General features: G+C 42.8%; 1 protein-coding gene across 2 annotated transcripts in view; it reads right to left on the bottom strand.

Moving 5' to 3' along the window:
• The window catches only part of GADL1 (glutamate decarboxylase like 1), a 104194-nt gene extending 83967 nt beyond the window's left edge, over window positions 1-20227 (bottom strand). For both annotated transcript variants that reach the window (XM_054020610.1, XM_054020611.1), the window contains exon 1: window positions 19884-20227. In XM_054020610.1, the coding sequence (XP_053876585.1) occupies window positions 19884-19920 (37 nt within the window). In that variant the 5' untranslated portion in view covers window positions 19921-20227. The remainder of the gene's footprint in view (window positions 1-19883) is intronic.
• Between the last annotated feature and the right edge of the window lie 327 nt (window positions 20228-20554).

Raw genomic sequence — 20554 nt, 5'->3', positions numbered from 1 at the left:
GTGATGCCTGACCAGCTAAATCAGTGGTTCTCAGCCAGGGGTATATGTACCCCTGGGGTACGCAGATGCCTTCCGGGGGTACATCAACTCATCCAGATATTTGCCTAGGCTACATAAAAAGCACTACTGAAGTCAGTACAAACTAAAATTTCTTAGACAATGATTTGTTTATGCTGCTCTGTATACTATGTAAGTACAATATTTATATTCCAACAGATTTATTTTATAATTATATGGTAAAAATGAGAAAGTCAGCAATTTTTCAGTACTAGTGTGCTGTGACACTTTTGTATTTTTATGTCTGATTTTGTAAGTTTTTAAGTGAGGTAAAACGTGGGGGTACACAAGACAAATCAGACTCTTGAAAGGAGTATAGTAGTCTAGAAAGGTTGAGAGCCACTGAGCTAAATCATAAGCGGGGAAAAAAAAAAGCACTCTCTCATTACTGACAATGTATTAAACTCTGTACACATAGCCCAGTGTAATTAATGAAGTCCTTAGGGAAACAATTGCCATGGATCTTTGCATGCATTAAGAATGCAAATTCGACCCTAGAATAGGAAGAGAACAGCTTTAAAAATAGAAATGATCTAATTTCATTAATTTTTAGATTAGATAGACAGACAGAAGGGACCATTATGATCATCTGATCTGACCTCCTGTGTAACACAGCCCATTGAACTTCCCCAAAATAATTCCTAGAGCAGATCTTTTTGAAACACATCCAATCTTCATTTTAAAATGGTCAGTGATGTAGAAGCCATCACAAACTTTGGTAAATTGGTCCAACGATTAAGTCCTCTCACCATTGAAAATTTACACCTTATTTGAAGTCTGAATTTGACTAGCTTCAACTTTCAGCCATTGGATTTTTTCTGCCCATTGAAGATCCCATTATTAAATATTTGTTCCCCATATAGGTACTTATAAGTTGATCAAGTCAGCCCTTAACTCTTTCTTTGTGAAGCTAAATAGATTGAACTCTTTGAGTGTGTCACTATAAGGCATGTTTTCTAATCCTTTAATCATTCTCACGGCTCTTCTCTGAACCCTTTCCAAATAATCAACATGTTTCTTGAATTGTGGGCACCAGAATTGATCATAGTATTACAGCAACAGTACACCAGTGCCAAATAACCTCCCTACTCAAGATTCACCCGTTTTTCATCTCAGGATCACATTAGTTCTTTTGGCCACAGCGTCACGCTGGAAGCTCACATTCAGCTGATTATCCTCACATCACCCAAATCTTTTTCAGAGTATTTAGATAGTGGTAACATTCAAAACATGCTAGGGACCTTCCAAATACAGAGGAAGACATAGTCCCTGCCCTGAAGAGCACAAAGCCTGAAGAAAAAAAAGATGCCGGAGGTGACAAGCAGCTGGCATATTAGGTCCATATTAAACACACTAGGTTTCTTTCTCCTCTGACCCTTCTTCCACCATTCAGCTCTTTTTCCTTCCTCATGGAGCAATTCCCAGCATCATTCCCAGCGGCCTTATGCTCTGAATTCCCTCCCTCCGTCCCAACATCTAGCCTGATTGTTCTGACCACACCACCTTTGTCCCTCTCCTTCAATTCTTCCACCGGCTCCCACTTCTCCATTGCATCAAGTTCAAGCTTCTCGCAATTGCTGTCAAAGCCCATTCCCAACTCTACTCCTCTCCTGATCTCATCATATCACCCCACATCCAATCTGCTCTCCAATGATGCCATATCTTGCTTGTCCACTTCTCCCACAACCTCTCAATGCTTTCTTCCCTACCACCCTATGCATTGGATGCACTTCCTGAGGTGATCCACAAAGCCCTTCTCATCATCCCCTCATATAGATTTTTCCTGAAGCCACACTGCTTTTATATCATTAGGAAACTAGCTGACTAAGGCATCTACTTCCTACTTCACTTATTTATCTTATGAGAGAAGACCAGGAGTCCAATTTTGGCTGAGATGAGCATAAAGTGGAGGGTGAGACATTCAGGAGGAGATGTCAGAGAAATAGGCTGAGCTGTGAGATTGAACAGACAAAGACAGGCCAGAAGTGGAGAGGTAGTTCTGCGACTATTCATGGGTGCAGAAGTGGTAGTTAAAGCCATGTGAGTGGATAAGGTTACCCGTAGATAGGGAGTACAGAGTGAAGAGAGGGTCTAGGACAGAGCCCTGTGTGAACTCCCATTGGAAAGTGACAGAGGGGAAGACTATCAACCAAACCGACACAAAGTACAGCCAGAGACGTGGCAGACGACCCGGTACTACAGTAGGGCAAGAAAGGACAACATCTAAAGCAGGAGGGAGTGATCTGCAGTATCAAAATGCAGCAGGGAGGTCAAGGAAAATGAGAATGAAATGGAGACCCTGAGATTTGAGTAGGAAGAAGTCATAAGAGACCTTGATGAGAACAGTTTTGGTGGAGTGGAGAGGACAGAAATCTGGTTTGAAGGGGATCCATGATGAAGTTGGGGCAGAGGAACTCGGGGTAAAGATTGTAGACTGCACATTCTAGGAGTCTGAAGGTGGTCTGGTCCCACTCTAGCATGATCAAGAGCTTTCTAGCCAGGACGCTGCATTATTGCCATAGAAGGGCTTGTCTAGGCTTCTGTGGAGTGGCGAAGCAAACTGTGGCAGCAACACTCTCCCTCTTCACATTCTTTTTAACTCTTCTGTCAATTTTTAATTCTTTTTTGCTCCTATCTGCACTTCCTAGCAGAAGCAAACATGTGACCCTTTATGTTGACCTAAATAAATGACTGCCTATTTCCAGCATGCTGCCTGACAACATGAAGCACATTCACATCAAATATCAGTCACAATTCACATTCCCACATGGAGGAAGCAAGAGAAATACAAAATATAGCCTAGAAATATGGATGCAGTTTGTCAGTCCATAAAGAAATCCTTTCAATCCCATGACATTAACTTTCTGCAGGCACAAAGTAGCTACTCAATTTTCTTCTCATTATTAGGACAAATAAGTTCAAATTCTGACCTGAAGTGGCCAGTCAGTCCTCCTATGAACTTGCCAACTTTTATAGATGCACATACTAGCTTCCATTAAAGTATTATTTTTACTTTTAATATTATCTGAAGGAAGGATACGACTCTTAATTAGTAAATTTAGATTGATAAAACACACTCTTGTACCAAGCTTTTTAATCTTAATTAAAAAGATACACGTTCTCTTGTAGATCCAACATAGAATCTCACTAACAGGCAAGTAATATTCCATCCCTTCTTCAACTGAAAGCCACATAGGTCAATTTCCATCTTGCCTTAGAGCACACCTCAGCAGGAGATTGTACACAATGTCCAGCTTTGAAAAATCTGTGGTTTCTCTCTATGAAAACAAAGTTGATAGATTTCAGAAGATTTGCAGGATCTGGGTTTAGTGAGGAATGGGAAGACACCTACCTGCTCTTTGGGCACACTGAACAGGAAATTAGGGATTATTTTTGAATTTAGATTCAGTTCTCCTTTTGATGTATGTCCGACCCCCTTAAACGTTAACAGAATTTACACACACATGGGAAAATACTGTCCCTTTCTCTTCTACAGATGCTGTGAGCTTCACATGCAGCACCATTCATTTAGACCTACAGAGCAGGGGCTGGGGCTAGGATCTGAGAAGGCTACAAATGGGAGGCACACCACCTGTATAGCTGTTGCAAAGTTTCCCCCAGATTGCTGTTTTGGGAGAACAGGATTTTCTCCATGCAGAAAAAAATGGAGCGGGGGAGGGGACAGTTCCTATTCTGTTCCCAGAACCTGCAGATGTCAGCAGGGCTGATGAACAGTAGGGAAAGGGGGGACAATTGTACTGGGGCCCCTCAAAACAATCTGTAACTGGGGTGAAAAGGGAGGAGTTGGGGCCCCAGCAAACGTGATGTACCGTGACCCAAAATTTCTCTCGACAGGCCTGGATGACAGAGGCTGTGCCAAAGCCACAAGGTACCCTTGTGCCACTGAATCAGTCCCACCTCAGATCTCCTAGCCCAAATGGAGACATGCTGCCAGGACTTCCTCATCTTCTATTGCTCTTAGAACAACCCCTCATGGGGCTCTGCAGAAAAGTTAGTGCAGCCTTGTTCTGCACCAAACTTTCCCATGGGGTTGGTTGTAGGCTAACAGTAGATGTTCTCCCAGCCTTGCCTTTCTGCACTGACAGGTTACCAGTCCCCAGACAGATATTTGCAGATCCTGGGGCAGAGGATAATGCTGTGGAGACAGCTGATTCCTTCCTGCTTCTCCCCCCACCCCCACAGAAAAAATTAGACTTACGTGCAGATTGCAGGGGACATCTGGCTGTTAGTTTTTATTCAGTCCTTATTCAGGTAAATTCCCATTCATTTAAATGTGAGTTTACTTGTTAAGCACTGAGTAAGGAGGTTAGGACTTGGCCCTCAGTACATTCTTAAATTAGTCTGGAGAACAACATGCTCTCCATTTACTCAATCAATTTCTCAATAGCTTTTGGCTATAGACTTCCACTTTGGCCTCTGAGCCAAATTCTAGCCTGGAATATACCACATGGATGTGGCTTCAATGGAAATTAATAGGAACTACAAATTTTTGCACCCAAAAGCAGAATTTGGCCCTAAATATACACATTTTCTGTGTTGGCTGGGTTTGAGTTTTGCAGGCCAAAATGTGGACTTAAAGTATTGTGACTCTTACAAATATCTCAAGACTTGCCGTAAAACTGATGTTTTACTTCAAGCCCCAGCCGCTACTCTTACATGAGAATCTGAGATTTCAATTTTTAATATTTTTATAGTAAATTGTATCCCTCATGGTTTCAGAGCAAAGCGTGAAAACATGACCAGAACGTACCCTAGAAGCTCAAAAGGCCAGGAAAACCCCGAAACTATTTTTTTTTTTAAATCTCACAATTTTTAAGCAAAGCTTATGACTAGGGCCCTACCAAATTCACGGCTATGAAAAATGTGTCACGGACTGTGAAATCTGGTCCCCCCTTGTGAAATCTAATCTTGTGTGTGCTTTTACCCTCTACTACACAGATTTCACTAGAGAGAACAGCGTTTCTCAATTTGGAGGTCCTGACTCAAAAGGGGTCATTGGGGGGGTCACAAGGTTATTGTAGGGGGGGTTGTGGTAACTGCTACCCTTACTTCTGTGATTACTTCACAGCTGGACGGCCGGAGAGCGGCGGCTGTTGGCTGGGTGACAACTTCTGAAGGCAGCGTCCCACAACCAGCAGTGCACAAGGAAGGGTGGCAATACAATACCATACCATGCCACCCTTACTTCTGTGCTGCTGCTGGTGGCAGCCCTGCCTTCAGAGCTGGGCTCTCTGCCAGCAGCTGCTGCTCTCCAGCTGCCTAGTTCTGAAGGCAGGGCTGCCACCAGCAGCGCAAAAGTAAGGGTAGCAGTACCCCAAACCCCACACACAATAACCTTGCGACTCCCACCCCCAAATCCTTTTTTTGGGGGGGGGGGGTCATGACCCTTACAATTACAACACCATGAAATTTCAGCTTTAAATAGCTGAAATAATGAAATTTACTATTTTTAAAATCTTATGACTGTGAAATTGACCAAATGGACTGTGAATTTAGTAGGACCTTACTTATGACTTTTGGGGGCCCAACTCATGGTTTTTTTTAAATGTTCTGAATTGGCAATACTGGACTTGGAGCAACCTTTAATTTTCCACTTTTAAATGACATGGTAGCTGGTTTAAATTGTGTGCTCTTAATACCCGTTTTTCCAAGCCTTAACTGTACTTTTCCTTTTAGAGACTATTCCAAACATCGTGGTCAAAATAGCATTACTTTGTCTATTTCTAGTGGGCTTTCAAAGCCCCTTCTAAACAACTGAGTTTTAAACACACACACAGTGGGTCTAAGAAAGCCCTTTATGTTTCACATATAGCCCACATGCTAAAACAGCATCTTCCCCCATACGTGTCCTATGTAATAATAAACACATGATCTACAGATGGTGTGATAGTGACACACTTCTTTGTTTTGCATTTTAAAAGCTGGAAGCAGCATTCTAAGCCGAGATAGAGAGAAGGCACACACAGAAAGTACACCAGCAGCAAGTGCAGTTTCAGGTAAATGGCTCAAGGCTAGAAGCAATGCTAAAACATTAGCAAATGGAAGTGCTCTAAATCTGAGATTAAGGATTACTGACTGTTCAAGATGGCCTGTGACAAACAGAGGAACTGATCCAGCTCCCATTCAAGGCAACTGGGGATTTAGCCATTGGCTTCAGTGGGAGCAGGATCAAGCACATAATTCTGACATTTCATTCTGAAAGTACAATATTCTACCTCAAAAGCTTAATATTTTCAAACCAGCATTCCATTTTTATGATCAATATTACTTTCCTCAAAAGAAAGCAGAAAATATGAGCACCTAAAGTTGAAACAATACACAATACTCTCTTTGATGTTACCATCTTTTTCACTATGCAAGCCTTATTAACAGTTAAATATGTGATTCTGTGTTTGCATAACATAGAAAAACCTTTGCTGCTATATTCTCACTCTGCAAAACAAAACTGGAGCCTGTGCTTGACACATTCTAACAGCATTTATTTGAGTAGAATAAAATGTCATGGGGAGATTTACTACTTACAGGAGGCACAGAACTAGAGGGGGGATGGGTGAGAGGTTGCACTGTGAGGGACACAGCTTGTGTCTAAATATAAAGCATCAAATCCTGCTTAGATTGCTCATGAAATAGTCTCGTGACTAAGTGAGTAAGGAGAGCAGGATTTGACCCAAAAGAGTAAATCACAAATTGTAACAAAAATTCATTTCACTAACTTCATCTGCATTCATCCTAAATAGATTTTAATTTTAAATCATGGATTCAACCTCTCAAAATTATAAAAATTATTTCTTGTATTAAATACTAATTGCTAGTACTCCCTCCAAAAGTATTCTGCATCTTTTGTATGAAGTGAATTAAAAAAACAATTGGACAAATTCAATTTTGAACTGTCCGCCCTCCAGTGTACACTGGTTTGTTGTTATTGTCATGCTGCACATTAGAATATCAAAACTCAATCTGTGCTGTGCTATATGATCATTGTTATGTATGCCACTCGTGATATAGATTTTTTTAATAATTTCTTTGTAAATGTCCATGATTAAAGTAAAGCTTGTCTGGTGATACGACAAAATATATTGTTTTGTGGTAAACTCATTTCTCAGGCCTGCTACTAAGGAACAGCTAAAGATTACAGATGAAAAGTTTGTTAGAATCCATCATACGATGCTTAAAGTTGCACTTGGGTAACCCACCCAGGGCACCAAAGCAGCTGTATCACACCACTCCGGCCCCATAACATTGCAAAGAAAATCCTCAAGTGTTGTAGAGTTGGCATATTGTTGGGCTCCTACACCACATCTCCTCCCTGCTGCTGGTGAAGGGGACATGGCCTGAGGAAAGGGGGCACGGACAGGGTGCTTGCCTTTGAAATGCTCTAACTTCTATCTAGAGGCCGACCCTGTACACAACAGCCCGAGGATTGTAATAGTGCAATGTTGAACCTTATGGTGCAGAGCCTGAGGTGCTGTAGACCTCTTTTACCCACACACAAATCCCAGAGTTGGCAAGAAGCCACCTTGGCCCTGGATGTAGGATAGCGTAGCCTCTGGGCTACGCTAACTTGTGCCTCGTTGCAACAGTCCCTGTTCCAGTAGATGGGAATTACTGAAGTTCGACTATGCTTTGAACAAGCCCACATACCTGATTTGCCCTGTATGACAGGAAGGGTTAGGAGGAGATGGCATGGACATGGCTATGCCAGCCATATGCCATTCAAAGATTCCTCTCTGCTGGGTAATCTGTGGTCAGGCAGCTAAAGTGGCTCTGACTGACACGAAACAGACTGACACGAAGCAGTCCTATCAGGAGCCACGTCCTGCCCCTAGTTGTTTCCAGAATCCTGAACAGATGCAGTCTGAGTGCGAGTGCTTATAAAGCATTACGCCTCTGCCCAAAAACCCTGCCCACTGAGTGCTTACTAAGCATGACAGTATCAAGCAGGACATCTTAAAAATGAAATGAAAATCACCAACCAAAAATAACCGAAGACAAAGTAGCAGGGTTCTACACTGCAGCTCAGGAGTGGATGTTAATATTTAAGAATGACATTTTGATGTCCCAGCCAAGTAATTGAAAGAGTGATTCATGCTGTAATATTTCCCAATTAGGAAAAGAGGCTGAAGAAAATTGGGATTCATCTTAAATTGAAACTGAGAAATGGCAGGTTCTGAGTATGAAATAGAAATCCTAACTCCCTGACCCCAATGAAAGGCAGCTTGCTTATATGTTCTAATGTTTAATATCTGCAAATGATGTAGCGAGTATATCAGACATAAAATGGTTCTTATGTAAATTAAAAATGGTCACATTATAATGAATATTTTACTGCATATGATATTTTTGGGTCCGTAACAAGTTCAAATAGCTAAAATCTGATCGGTTGTTCCTATCCATTGGTCCCAAAACAACTACAGAAATGCCCTCTGACTCCTCTGCTATTCACTGGAACATCAAGGGAAAAACTGGACATAGGTCTTTTTAAATGGAGGTCTTCCTACATGATTTTAAAAGCAATGCATGACAGCCTTTAATTTTATGCAAGTGTTGTATTTTTTTTGGTCATTTAAAAACATATTTAAACACCAATCTTTGCAAATTCAGCTGAGGAAGCAGTCATTTACTAAAACAGCACATGTTAAACAATACAAGTTAAAATGTAGAAGTATATAATTAAAAAGGAAACTTCAAATTTCTTCTCTATGTGGTTATTTATTATGAATTCAGTTGCAGCCAAAATAAGTCTGTTTCCTGACTTATTTTTTTAATTCATACTGTACATTTTACAAAATTTCTGCTTCAACAAAGTACATGTTAACAGTGGTGATCTTAGTCCTTACGCTAACTACATTACCTTCACAAAACTCCTCTAGGAAAGGTAAGTATATCAGCTCTATCACAGACTTCCTGCATGACCTTGGGCAAATGACTTAATCTCTCCGCGTCAATACCTCACATGTAAAATGGTGATAATATTTTTTTTTTTTTTTTTTTTACCTTTACCTATATCTACATAGATTGTAAACTCTTGGTGGCAGGGACCATCTCTTACTGTGTATATGTAGAGGGCCTAACCCACAATTAGGGCCCAAATCTCAGTTGTGGCCACTGTATACAAAAAATCATAATGTAGCGGCCTTTCTGGGCCTCTCTTACCACTTCCAAAAATAGGAACAATGTCACACAAGCAGGTCAGTAAAAGAGCAAGGATTAGAATTCACAGTTTCAGTCTTCCAGCCACATAACACCAGACTCTTGTCAAATACGGTTTTGGGCACATCTAGGAGAAGCCCCAAGTTCCATGCACCATTAATAACACTGCTGGTCTGCCAAACAGGGCACAATCATGGGTTGGGACCCCCAATTGGACTCCATAGATCTTACCCTGCATAGGGCCAACTATGCTTTTAAGTTATTTAGCGTACATGTGTGTTTTTGGCAGTACCTCTCCCAGAACTTCAAGAGACAGGATCAGTGAGTGACAGTGCACATGAATGGCTCCCAGTCAGACCCAGACTACCCTCAAGAGAGAGATACTTAGAGTCATAGTAGCCTAAGTCAGGGGTCATAGTAACCTAGTGCCAAGAGTGTCATGCATGCTAAAATCATCAGCTGGCTGGACCGAGATCACATGGTTCAAGCCAGCTGAAAAGGGAACCACAGCTATACAACTCTCCTGTACTTTTGACCTACCTTTCACATTTTTCCCAGATGCCCATGGGCAGGATGAGTGCAGGCTTTTCTTGACCATTCTGATTGCTTCCCTTACATAATTTGTCATTTCAAGTCAGCTTCTGCATTGTACTACATGAACATCAGTTATATATGATGTGTTGTTGCCTGCGGTGTTTCATTTTGCCAAGTTTCCTAGCTCTGTAACACCATATGTTTGCATCAAAGACAGCAACACCACCGTATGATTGAGTAGTGCTTGATAGAAAAAGAGGTTTCAAAAGACCGACAGTGTCAATGTGGAAGACACATTGAGACAAACATTGGCAAGATAGCTCATATAGCTAAGGGCGGGGAAGAAGCATCAAAGGAGAGAACCATGCCTGGTAAGACCCTGACATTTTTCAGTAGAGGGGAATCATTATGAGGAAGCCCAATATTGCATAAGACTGGGCTGCTGAGATAAGGATAGCACTCACAAATCTAGGGCAAGCAGAGGGATATTCTGAGATAGCTGATCCCTCCATATAGTTATTGCTACCTCAATAAATAAATAATTTTTTGCTCAGCAAGGACTACAAATACCTAGTAATTTTGATGGTGTTCAAAATATACATATGATCCTTTGTTTTGTTTTTTAAAAACAAATCTGTTTTATTGTTGCTTGCCTATATTTAGTAATTTTTTCATAATAATTCGGGCTGTCAATTATTGCAGTTAACTCACGTGATTAACTCAAAAATTAATTGTGATAAAAATTAATCACGAATAATTAGTTTTAGTCACACCATTAAACAGAATATCAATTGAAAAACATTTTTGAATGTTTTTCTACATTTTCAAATATATTGATTTCAATTACAACAGACTACAAAGTACACAGTGCTCACTTGATACTATTTTTATTACAAATATTTCCATTTATCATTTTTACAAATAGTATTTCAATTCACCTTATACAAATACTGTAGTGCAGTCTCTATCATGAAAGTGCAATTTACAAATGCAGATTTTTTTTGTTACATACCTGCACTCAAAAACAAAACAATGCAAAAACTTTAGAGCCTATAAGTCCACTCAGTCCTACTTCTTGTTCAGCCAATCATTAAGACAAACAAGTTTGTTTACATTTGCAGGAGATAATGCTGCCCACTTCTTATTTACAGTATCATCAGAAAGTGAGAACAGGCATTTGCATGGGACTTTTGTAGCCGGCATTGCAAGGTATTTACGTGCCAGATATGCTAAACATTCATATGCCCCTTCATGCTTCAGCCACCATTCCAGAGGACATGCTTCCATGCTGATGATGCTCATTAAAAAAAATAATTTCTGACTGAACTCTTTGGTGGAGAGCTGTACATCTCCGGCTCTGTTTTACCCGCATTCTGCCATATATTTCACGTTATAGTAGTCTCAGATGATGACTCAGCACATGTTCATTTTAAGAACAGATTTGACAAAACGCAAACAAGGTACCAATGTGAGATTTCTAAAGGTAGCTACAGCACTCAACCCAAGGTTTAAGAATCTGAAGTGCCTTCCAAAATCTGAAAGGTATGAGGTGTGGAGCATGCTTTCAGAAGTCTTAAGAGCAACACTCCGATGCAGAAACTACAGAACCCGAACCACCAAGAGAAAATCATCCTTCTGCTGGTGGCATCCGACTCAGATGATGAAAGTGAACATGCGTCAGTCCACACTGCTTTGGGTTGTTATCAAGCAGAACCCATCATCAGCTTGGACACATGTCCTCTGAAATGGTGGTTGAAGCATGAAGGGACATATGAATCTTTAGTGCATCTGGCATGTAAATATCTTGTGATGCCAGCTACAACAGTGCCATGCAGATGCCTGTTCTTACTTTCAGGTTACACTGTAAACAAGAAGTGGGAGCATTATCTCCTGCAAATATAAACAAACTTGTTTGTCTTAATGATTGGCTGAACAAGAAATAGGACTGAGTGGACTTGTAGGCTCTAAAGTTCTACATTGTTTTACTTTTGAATGCAGGTTTTTTTGAACATAATTCTATATTTGTAAATTCAACTTTCATGATAAAGAGATTGCACTACAGTATTTGTATTAGGTGAATTGAACAACACTATTTCTTGTGTTTTTTACAGTGAAAATATTTATAATAAAACACACAAAGTGAGGACTGTATACTTTGTATTCTGTGTTGTAACTGAAATCAATATATTTGAAAATGTAGAAAACATCTAAAAATATTTAAATTATATTGTATTCTATTATTGTTTAACAGTGCAATTAATGGTGAGATTAATCACAATACATTAATTGCATGATTAATTGCAATTAATTATTTTAATTGCTTGACAGACTTAATAATAATCAAAAAGATTTACTGAAAAACAGCTCATTAGCAAAAAATGTGCCTACTCTAGGTTTGATAAGCTGGTTCCCTGCTTTAAAAAAAATTTAAAAAAGATTCATTTGAATTTTCTATAAGCATATTTTTAAATTTGGGGACACTAAAATTGTCTCTGCCTTTAATATCTATTTACTTCTTGTTTGTTTGGATCTCATTACATTTTCAGAGGTGTATTCCTCTCTTCACGCATGCACTTAACTCAGTGATGCACGTGCATTCAAAGTAGAATTAGACCCCTTTGATTCCTTATAATCACAAAATCTATCATTTTAGGATCACATTCCCTCAAACTGCCTTCCACCTTCACTACCAATTCCTCCCTCTTGGTAAGAATCAAATCTAAAATGGCTGTCACCCTGGTTACTTCCTCCATCTTCTGAAACAAAGAGTTGTCCCCAATACATTCCACAAATGTATTGGAAATTTTGTGCTTTACCATATTACTTTTCCAACAGATGTCTAAGTAGTTAAAGTCCCCCATTATCATCAGGACTTGTGTTTTGGATATTTATGCTGTTTGTTCCAGAAATGCCTCATCCACCTCCTCTTCCTGATCTGGTGGTCTATGTCGTCACCCTTACTTCCCACCCCCAAGTCCCCTTTATCTTTACCCAGAGACTTTCATCTGGTCTGCCTCTCACCTCCTTCTGGACTGGAGAACAAGCGTGTATGTTCTTAACTCATAATCCACCACCTCCTCCCTTTGTATCTTGCCTGTTCTTCTTGAACAAGCTTCCTGAACCCCTCTATACCAATATTCCAGTCATGAGACTTATCCCAAGTCTCTGTGACACCAATTAAGTCATAATTTAGCTTATGTACTATTACTTCCAGTTCTTCCTGTTTATTCTCCATTCTCCTTGCATTTGTGTATAGACCTCCAAGATTCCCTCCATGTACACAATAAACCCCCATTATTGCTAATAAGAGACACCCGTGTGCACAGAGGGCAAAAAAAAAAAAACCAAACAAACAGAAATATTGGCGCAAGTTGACTGTGTCCAGCCAATTCTTCTTAAATGGCCAATTCTGATGCTTTACAAACAATTGCCTCCAACGACCTCTGCAGTCCGTGACTGCAAATGATCAAACAAAAAGGGTTGCTGGAAAGTTAACTTTTTTGGTTATTGCAAAGTTGCAAGCAAAAATGTTTTCTATGCATATTTTGGATAAATGTTAAAAAGTTACTATCCTACATTTGAATATTTAAAAGGAACACAAATGCAAGTCTGTGTATTTCAATTTTTCCATGCTTCATGTTTAAACATACTGTAAATGTTGATGGAAATCTAAATGCCCTTCAAATAAGAAGGCAGCTTACATTAAGTAGGAAGAATTCAGACACATGAAATATAAATTGTCAAATAAGCAATAAGAACAGAGTTAATGTGCAGTAAGATTCCCAGTGCATTATAATATGACAATTTCTAGCTATGTAATTGACAAGATATCTTAATCAAATAAGACATTATTTATCATGCTTCTCAAAATGTCAAGTTACGCAATCTTACTAAACACTCTCTAAATCCCGAGAAAAATCTTCATATTTTAATGAAGTTTGCATGTACTTATGTATAATGGCTTTATTCTATGCTGTCTTGATTTTTTGCAAATGTTTCTTTTCTTGCACGTAATTGATATTAACATACGATGGCATATCTCTCTTCTCAAATGAGATTTTAAGACAAAGAAAGGGATTTATCCTGCAGTCCTTACTCTGGTCAAACTACCAGGCAACCTTAACTTCTGCTGCATTTGCTAGGTTGCACATCACACAATTTCGGGTGGAAGCATCCTGCATGAAATAGATGTTCTCCGGCTCATCTCTCCATTCTGCCAGCAGCAGCAGCTACAGTATAGCTCCCCAATCGTGCACTATTCACACAGAGGAGCATCCAGCAGTTTAGAGTTAAAAGGGAGCATATTGCATAATCTGTGCTCCTGTCCCCTGTGATTTTTGGCACTGATTCTATTCTGCTCTATCTGATGGGCTAGAGGGGGTTCGTATGACACTCTTCTGAATGGGCTCTAAAGGCTGAGTCTATGAAGGAGGATCTCAGCTTTCATGTTATTAAAAAATACGTAAGTTTCTGGGCCTCTTCCTTGCCAAGATAGACTGGGAAAAGTGAATTGATGTGTGCACGCACGCACACACAAACATTTAGTTTTTACATACAACATGTTAGTTGAAGTAGGGGTGTATCCTAAAGAATCATCTTGTGGATCCTCTCCACAATGATTAAGTTGGCCCTGTTCATAATGGAGTCATAATTTATGGAGAAAAATTGGGCTACAACTGACAGCAAGTGGTTTGAACTTGTTTCAAACCCCATCCAAAAAAATGCTAAGGCTGACTCTGCTTGTTAAAATTTTCATCCCCTTCTGAGAGCTCCCACTATTGCTGTGACTGTAGTAGCTGCCATGAGAGCTCTAGATACATACCAGGGATGAACCAATGCCACTCCTGTAACTCTTTCCACTTTGCCAAGCACTGCCTGTGACGGAGCAGGGAGCAGGGCAGATTTGACCTGGGAATGTTGCAGGGGGGTTGCAGTGGGGATGTGGGACTTCCCTTGAAGGAAGCTACCTGAGCTGTAACCTGAGCCAGAAACGGGGGTGGGGAGAATTAACACCTTCTGCCCGGGAGACTGGACAAAGGAGAGGAGCAGCGGGAGGGGCTTGGAGTTTAGTTTCGGTTGGGGCTGGGTGGTGCAACGCAGGGAACCCCAAGCTGGGGTCTAAGCTCCCTGAACCTCCCAGAGGGACCTAATTGAGGGGGTCTGGTCGTACCTACACGCTCTGCTTGAGACGGTGTTCCTGTCCTTAAATAAACCTTCTGCTTTACTGGCTGGTTGAGAGTCGCAGTGAATCTCGGGAAGAGGGGTGCAGGGCCCTAACTCCCCCACAATCCGCAACACTGCCGTAGTGCAAAATGAGAGCCATACTACTGCTGCACTGAGTGGGAGTCCTGTAGTCACTGCACCCCACCTCTCCTCCCACTGATGCCTGCACAGTCCTACTAGGAGCATTATGAGCTGGTACTGAAAAGGAACATGGAGCCATTTCCTACCAGCCAGAGGAGAACTACCCATGCATCAGCCCAAAGATCAGCTCTCAAAACTCTCACGTGCTACAGGAGACCTCCAGCAGTTAGGGGAGATCTGCCCACCTCAAGAACTGAAGAGGACCCATTCCCCATCGGACTACCCAGCCCATCACTGGGGGGGACCCACCTGACCTATCCCAACTACCTAAGTTGGCAAGACAACATGCCTGCAAACCACTGCCACTAGCAGGTCACAGAGCCACCCACCTTGCACCACCACTGCTATTGTGAAGAACACCTGCGAGATAGGGAAACCACTTGGAGGACCTTCAGTGAAGTAATGGGCAGAGGGACACATAGCGGGTCAAAAAGTACTATGCGAGGTGGTGGAGGGATGGAATGATTCTTGGGTATAGAGGAAAAATATAAAAGTTACACAGATGCTTTTGTGAGGAGAGAGCACAGAAGTAGCTTACACAAGGAATGTCATGTGCACTGCTGACTAGGCCCATCATTTTAGAGGGAGCCCCTTATTTAAATTTTTATAAACACCAACACCATTGCACAGCAGAAGGAAACACAGGGGCCGCTAGCTGTGCATTTCAGTGAGTCTGACACAAATCAGTGGCCACTAAAAGTTTATTTTTAGTTTTGTCTTGATAAGGAAAATTAAAATTTGTTTGAGATCAATAATTTTCAAGGATGCTCAGTCCCATGTGAGTCTCTCTCACGCAGTAGGATGTCTGGAATTACAGTGTATACTACAACATATTTCACAACACACCAGAAATGTCATGTAGCTATATGACATTCATTTGACTTATGGGAATCTAAACAAAACAAAAGATCGTGGTTCTTAAATAATAAGAATCCGGAGCTTTCATTTAAAAGTATATTTTATTGTTATTTTTGTTGATTTACAATTTTTCCCCACAAATAAAACGCTCAAGATTTAAACCCCAAAACAATGTAAAAAAGTTGAGATCCTGGGAGGTAGGAATCTAGGACACAAATTCTCCCCCTGTGGGTTGCAACCAGGTCTCAGGGGTCTCAGCAACCCATACTTTATGACTAGAAGGAAGGGGGATCCAAAACCTTTTTTCTGTTGTAACAGGGTCATGGTATGGAAAAAATTGCACTGATCTAGAATATTCTTCTTGAGCTTATGGGAGGTGGAAGGTCCATCCCTAAGTACTTTTTTTTTTTTTTTTTTTAATTTCCAGACTAGCAATAGTTTCCCCCATTATTTTTTAATGAAGTACAAACAAACTTGTGTACAACAACTTTATTCTACACTATCCGATTTCTTGCAAACATAGCTCATTGAATAGAACAGAATAGAATCAGGGCCAATGGGGATTAAAAATGAATGAACAAAAGACCAAATTAATGGTAATGTCAAAAATCAAGAAACAGACTAGCCTAGTCATTAACGTTGTAGACAAACAAGTAGATAACTTCCACTACATGGGTTCCATCATTACATGGGACAATCTCTATGAAGATGACATGAACAAGCAGATAGCGACTGTCAGCAGAACTTTCCTGTGTCTGAATAAAAAAGTTTCAAACCTTAAATCAGTGTCCATGACAGATAAAACCAGATTATACACAATGGTCATTGTACCCGCATTACTTTACGGTTATGAAACATGGGTACTGACAAAAGCATCTGGAGCAAAAGCTGTAAACAGCTGAAATGAGGTGTCTGCACTATATCATAGATGTGACATAGCATTTCTTAGGCATTCTAGTCATCTATAGAGGACTGAAAGTACAGGGCATGATTGCAATCATCAAAAGGCACCAAGTAAAATGGCTTGGCCACATTGCTAGGCATAAAGGAGACAGTGGTATAACATGGTATTCAAAACCATCCAGGCAGCACCTGATTTTCAGAACAATAAGGCTCAAACGGTGGTTCAAAACAGATGTGGATGGAATCTGCTCATAAACTTGGCCCTATCCAAGCTCACCACTGGAGAAAGAAGAGCATGATGAATAGTTTTTTCCACTCAAGAAACCAGTAAGTTGCACATTTCTAATTTTTGCAAGTTAGTGGTATAGCAGTAACCTAAATGTATAAATGCACCAAACTATATGCTCTTGATAGTTATCCTGTCAAACCTCATTAAAGGTACCACAATTATATGAAAAATAGGTCTCTCTCATCCCTAACATATATAAACTTGTTTTAAGCTTTGTCCATTACCTGTTCATTTAACAGCTCTCTTCCTTATAATATAGCTCAGTGTACTACTGTTATAGCTTTCCGGTGTAATAACTAATACGTTTATAAAATAGGTTTATTTTTCTTTTCCTAAGGTACTTGCTTCAAAGAGCATCATTATGTTTCTGTGCATACTTATGTCCAGAACAAGGGGTGGGTGGAGGGTCTAAGTATTGTTCTTTAAAGAGCATTTATTTTAACAAAAATACTGCATTACAGTATTCTAGAGTACTTGTTCGAAACACTATAGCATCTTAAAGGGTTTTCAGTACATTACTGGAGCACTTTTATAAAGGGAGGTTATTTATATCCTACACCCATTCATTTTGATGGGCTCCATAAATTGATGTGAAAGTTCCTGCTATAGGAGGAATACATCAAGAGACCAGCAAACCCCCTTCCACACCATTATCACAAGGAAATTCCTCAGAACTCCCCCACTTTTCCGCCTGTGACATCCCAAAGACACCTTCACTCCAGGCACTGCCCCCCAGCTCCAAAGGCAGATGATTTTTCATTGTGGGTAGGCAGGGAAAGGTGCACTCACGCCCAGGGACATGTGCACTCAGTAGGGTTGCCAATTTTGGTTGGACATATTCCTGGAGGTTTCATCATGTGACAATCTTTAATTAAAGATTAATCCGGAGACAGTGTGGCAGGGGACACACGGGGTCACATGTCTGTCTCCCTTCCCTCTCCCACCCACTCCCCATTTCTGGGACCCCCAGCAGTAGGAGGCAGTGGCTCCCCGTGATGGCAGCACTCACCATGTGTCTGTGCAGCTCAAGGAGGGAGGAAGCAGCAGGCTGTGGGCTGAGCTTCCCCCTGCTACATGGGGCTGCTTCTCCTTCCCTGCTGCTGGAGTCCCAGCACTTCCCACTGCCTGCTTTGCAGACAGTCCGCTGAGGCAAGTCATGGGAGCATCTTCTAGATCAGGAAGAGGACCTGCTACGTGGTGCTCAGTGCCAGGCAGCTCAGGTGGGGCCCCATCCAGCCCAAGAGTCCCAGGGGAGCAGGCTGGGAGGGGGGGGAAGAGTGGGAAAGGGGAGAGGCAGACCCTGCAGCCTCCAATGTGTCTATCAAGAAGGTGTTTTGGGGGCATCATATTCCCCCCCTCCAATAAGAAGTGTCTTGCTAACTGAGACGCTCAAGCCCCAAGCGCCATCCCACCCTGATGGCAGAGGTGGGACTGTGCATCCCAGCTGTGTTGCTCCTTTTGTTGGTCTTGTTTTGAACTCTTGCTACATTGACTGAGGATAGTTCGGCAGGGAGCAATGCCTGCAACCTCTGCGAGGGGCTGGGCAGCCAGAGACCAGGAGGAGGAGGTAGTTGTTAGTGTATGTCAGGGGTTCTCAAACTAGGCGTCAGGACCCCTTAGCAGGTCACAAGGTTATTACCTGGGGGGTCGCCACCTGTCAGCCTCCACCCCAAACCCCGCTTCGCCACCAGCATTTATAATGGTGTTAAATATATAAACAAGTGTTTTTATTTTATAAGGAGAGGGTTACACTCAGAAGCTTGCTGTGTGAAAGGGATCACCAGTACAATAGTTTGAGAACCACTGGTGTATGGGCAGGTCTTCACTACGGAGGGGGGGAGGAAAGGTCGATTTAAGATACGTAAATTCAGCTACGCAAATAGCGTAGCTGAATTCGAACTATTGGAGCCGACTTACCCCACTGTAAGGACGGCGGCAAAATTGACCTCCGTGGCTCCCCCTCAACGGCGCTTACTCCCACCTCCGCTGGTGGAGTAAGAGCGTCGATTCGGGGATCGATTGTCGCGTCCCGACGAGACGCAATAATCCGATCCCCGAGAGATCGATTTCTACCCGCTGATTCAGGTGGGTAGTGTAGACCTAGCCTATGTTGTCTACCTACATATTAAGTTTCAGGGTGTGGAAGCAGAGACAACAGGTGGGGCAGTCACAGAAGCTTTCAATTATCCCCCTCCTCAGCCACTCTCCACACTTACATGTCACTCAGTGCTTAATCTGTGCCCAGGCCTGAGCCCCGGCACCTCTAGCCTTGGCAGTGCATAGCCCCAGCACCCCTGGGCTTGCCACATCAGTTATGAATGCAAAAAAAAATTGCTTGAGCCCCGGCCCTTGGCAACTCTAGCGCTCAGGGCAGGCTAAGGAAGCCACTGTGCTGAGAGCAGGGGCAAGTCCCAGCCCAAGAACCCCAGTGCAGATCGGTCGCGTGGCAACAACCCCCCCCCCCCCAGCAGCTACACCCCCTCCCCGCAGGCAGCCCAACCCGCCAGGTTTCCCACCACGCGGGGAACCCCAGCTCTACCGAGCCGAGGACCGGGGTGAAAGGGGGCGGGGGTGGCCAGCGAGCGGAGCCCCAGCCACGACACCCCCCCAGCGCTCCCGCGGAGAGGCAGAAGCCGGCCCCTGCGGGCGGCCCTGCTCCCGCGCAAGGGCAGAGCCAGAACTCAGGCGCTGCCCAGGTCGCCTTTACCCTCCATCTCGCCTCCGGAGCCGGCGCTGCTGTTCATGGACGGCCCCCGTGCAGAGCGCCACCCAAGCGCTGTCCAGGCGGCTGCGGCTGCGGCTCGGGTGCGTCTCGCCCTGCGCCGAAGCCCGCCCTTGGCAAATGGCTGCAGGTGGAAGGCAGCGAGGCGAGCGTCTCCCGTCGCGCAGCCACAGCGCAGTCTCCGCAGCCCTGACCTGCCCCTCCAACAGCTGCTGCCGCTCCTCAGCCGCCGCCGCCCGGCCCCTGATTAATAACTTGGGCGCTGCTGGCTCCCTGCCCGCCACTTGTCCAACCCAGGGAGCCGCTGGCGCCGCCAGGAGACGCAGGGCACGTAGCGGGACCCGGTCCCCTAGTGCAATAACTACCCGCGTGGGCGTGGTGTGACTAGCGCTGGGGCTGGGGCTCGGGAAGTGTTGAAAGGGCAGAGCTGGTCATGCAGCACCCCACGCCTTTGATTGCATTCCTCAGGCTTTGGTGGGGTCCCTCTCAAGCGCAACGGGAAGATTATTTCCATACACAGTCCCTGGTTTTGCATCTCAGTTCGTGATGAGCAGCACATGATGCGGAGCGGGGGAGGAACAATTTGAATAAGGGAGATTGGCGTTACTCACTGGAAACACACACCGCAAAGCCCTTTCTCGGGGAAGAGAGCGATT

This window comes from Malaclemys terrapin, chromosome 2 (genome assembly GCF_027887155.1).
Source record: "Malaclemys terrapin pileata isolate rMalTer1 chromosome 2, rMalTer1.hap1, whole genome shotgun sequence".
Taxonomy (NCBI): domain Eukaryota; kingdom Metazoa; phylum Chordata; order Testudines; family Emydidae; genus Malaclemys; species Malaclemys terrapin.
The sequence above is the reverse complement of the archived record's forward strand: the minus strand, read 5'-3'. Positions and strand labels throughout refer to the sequence as shown.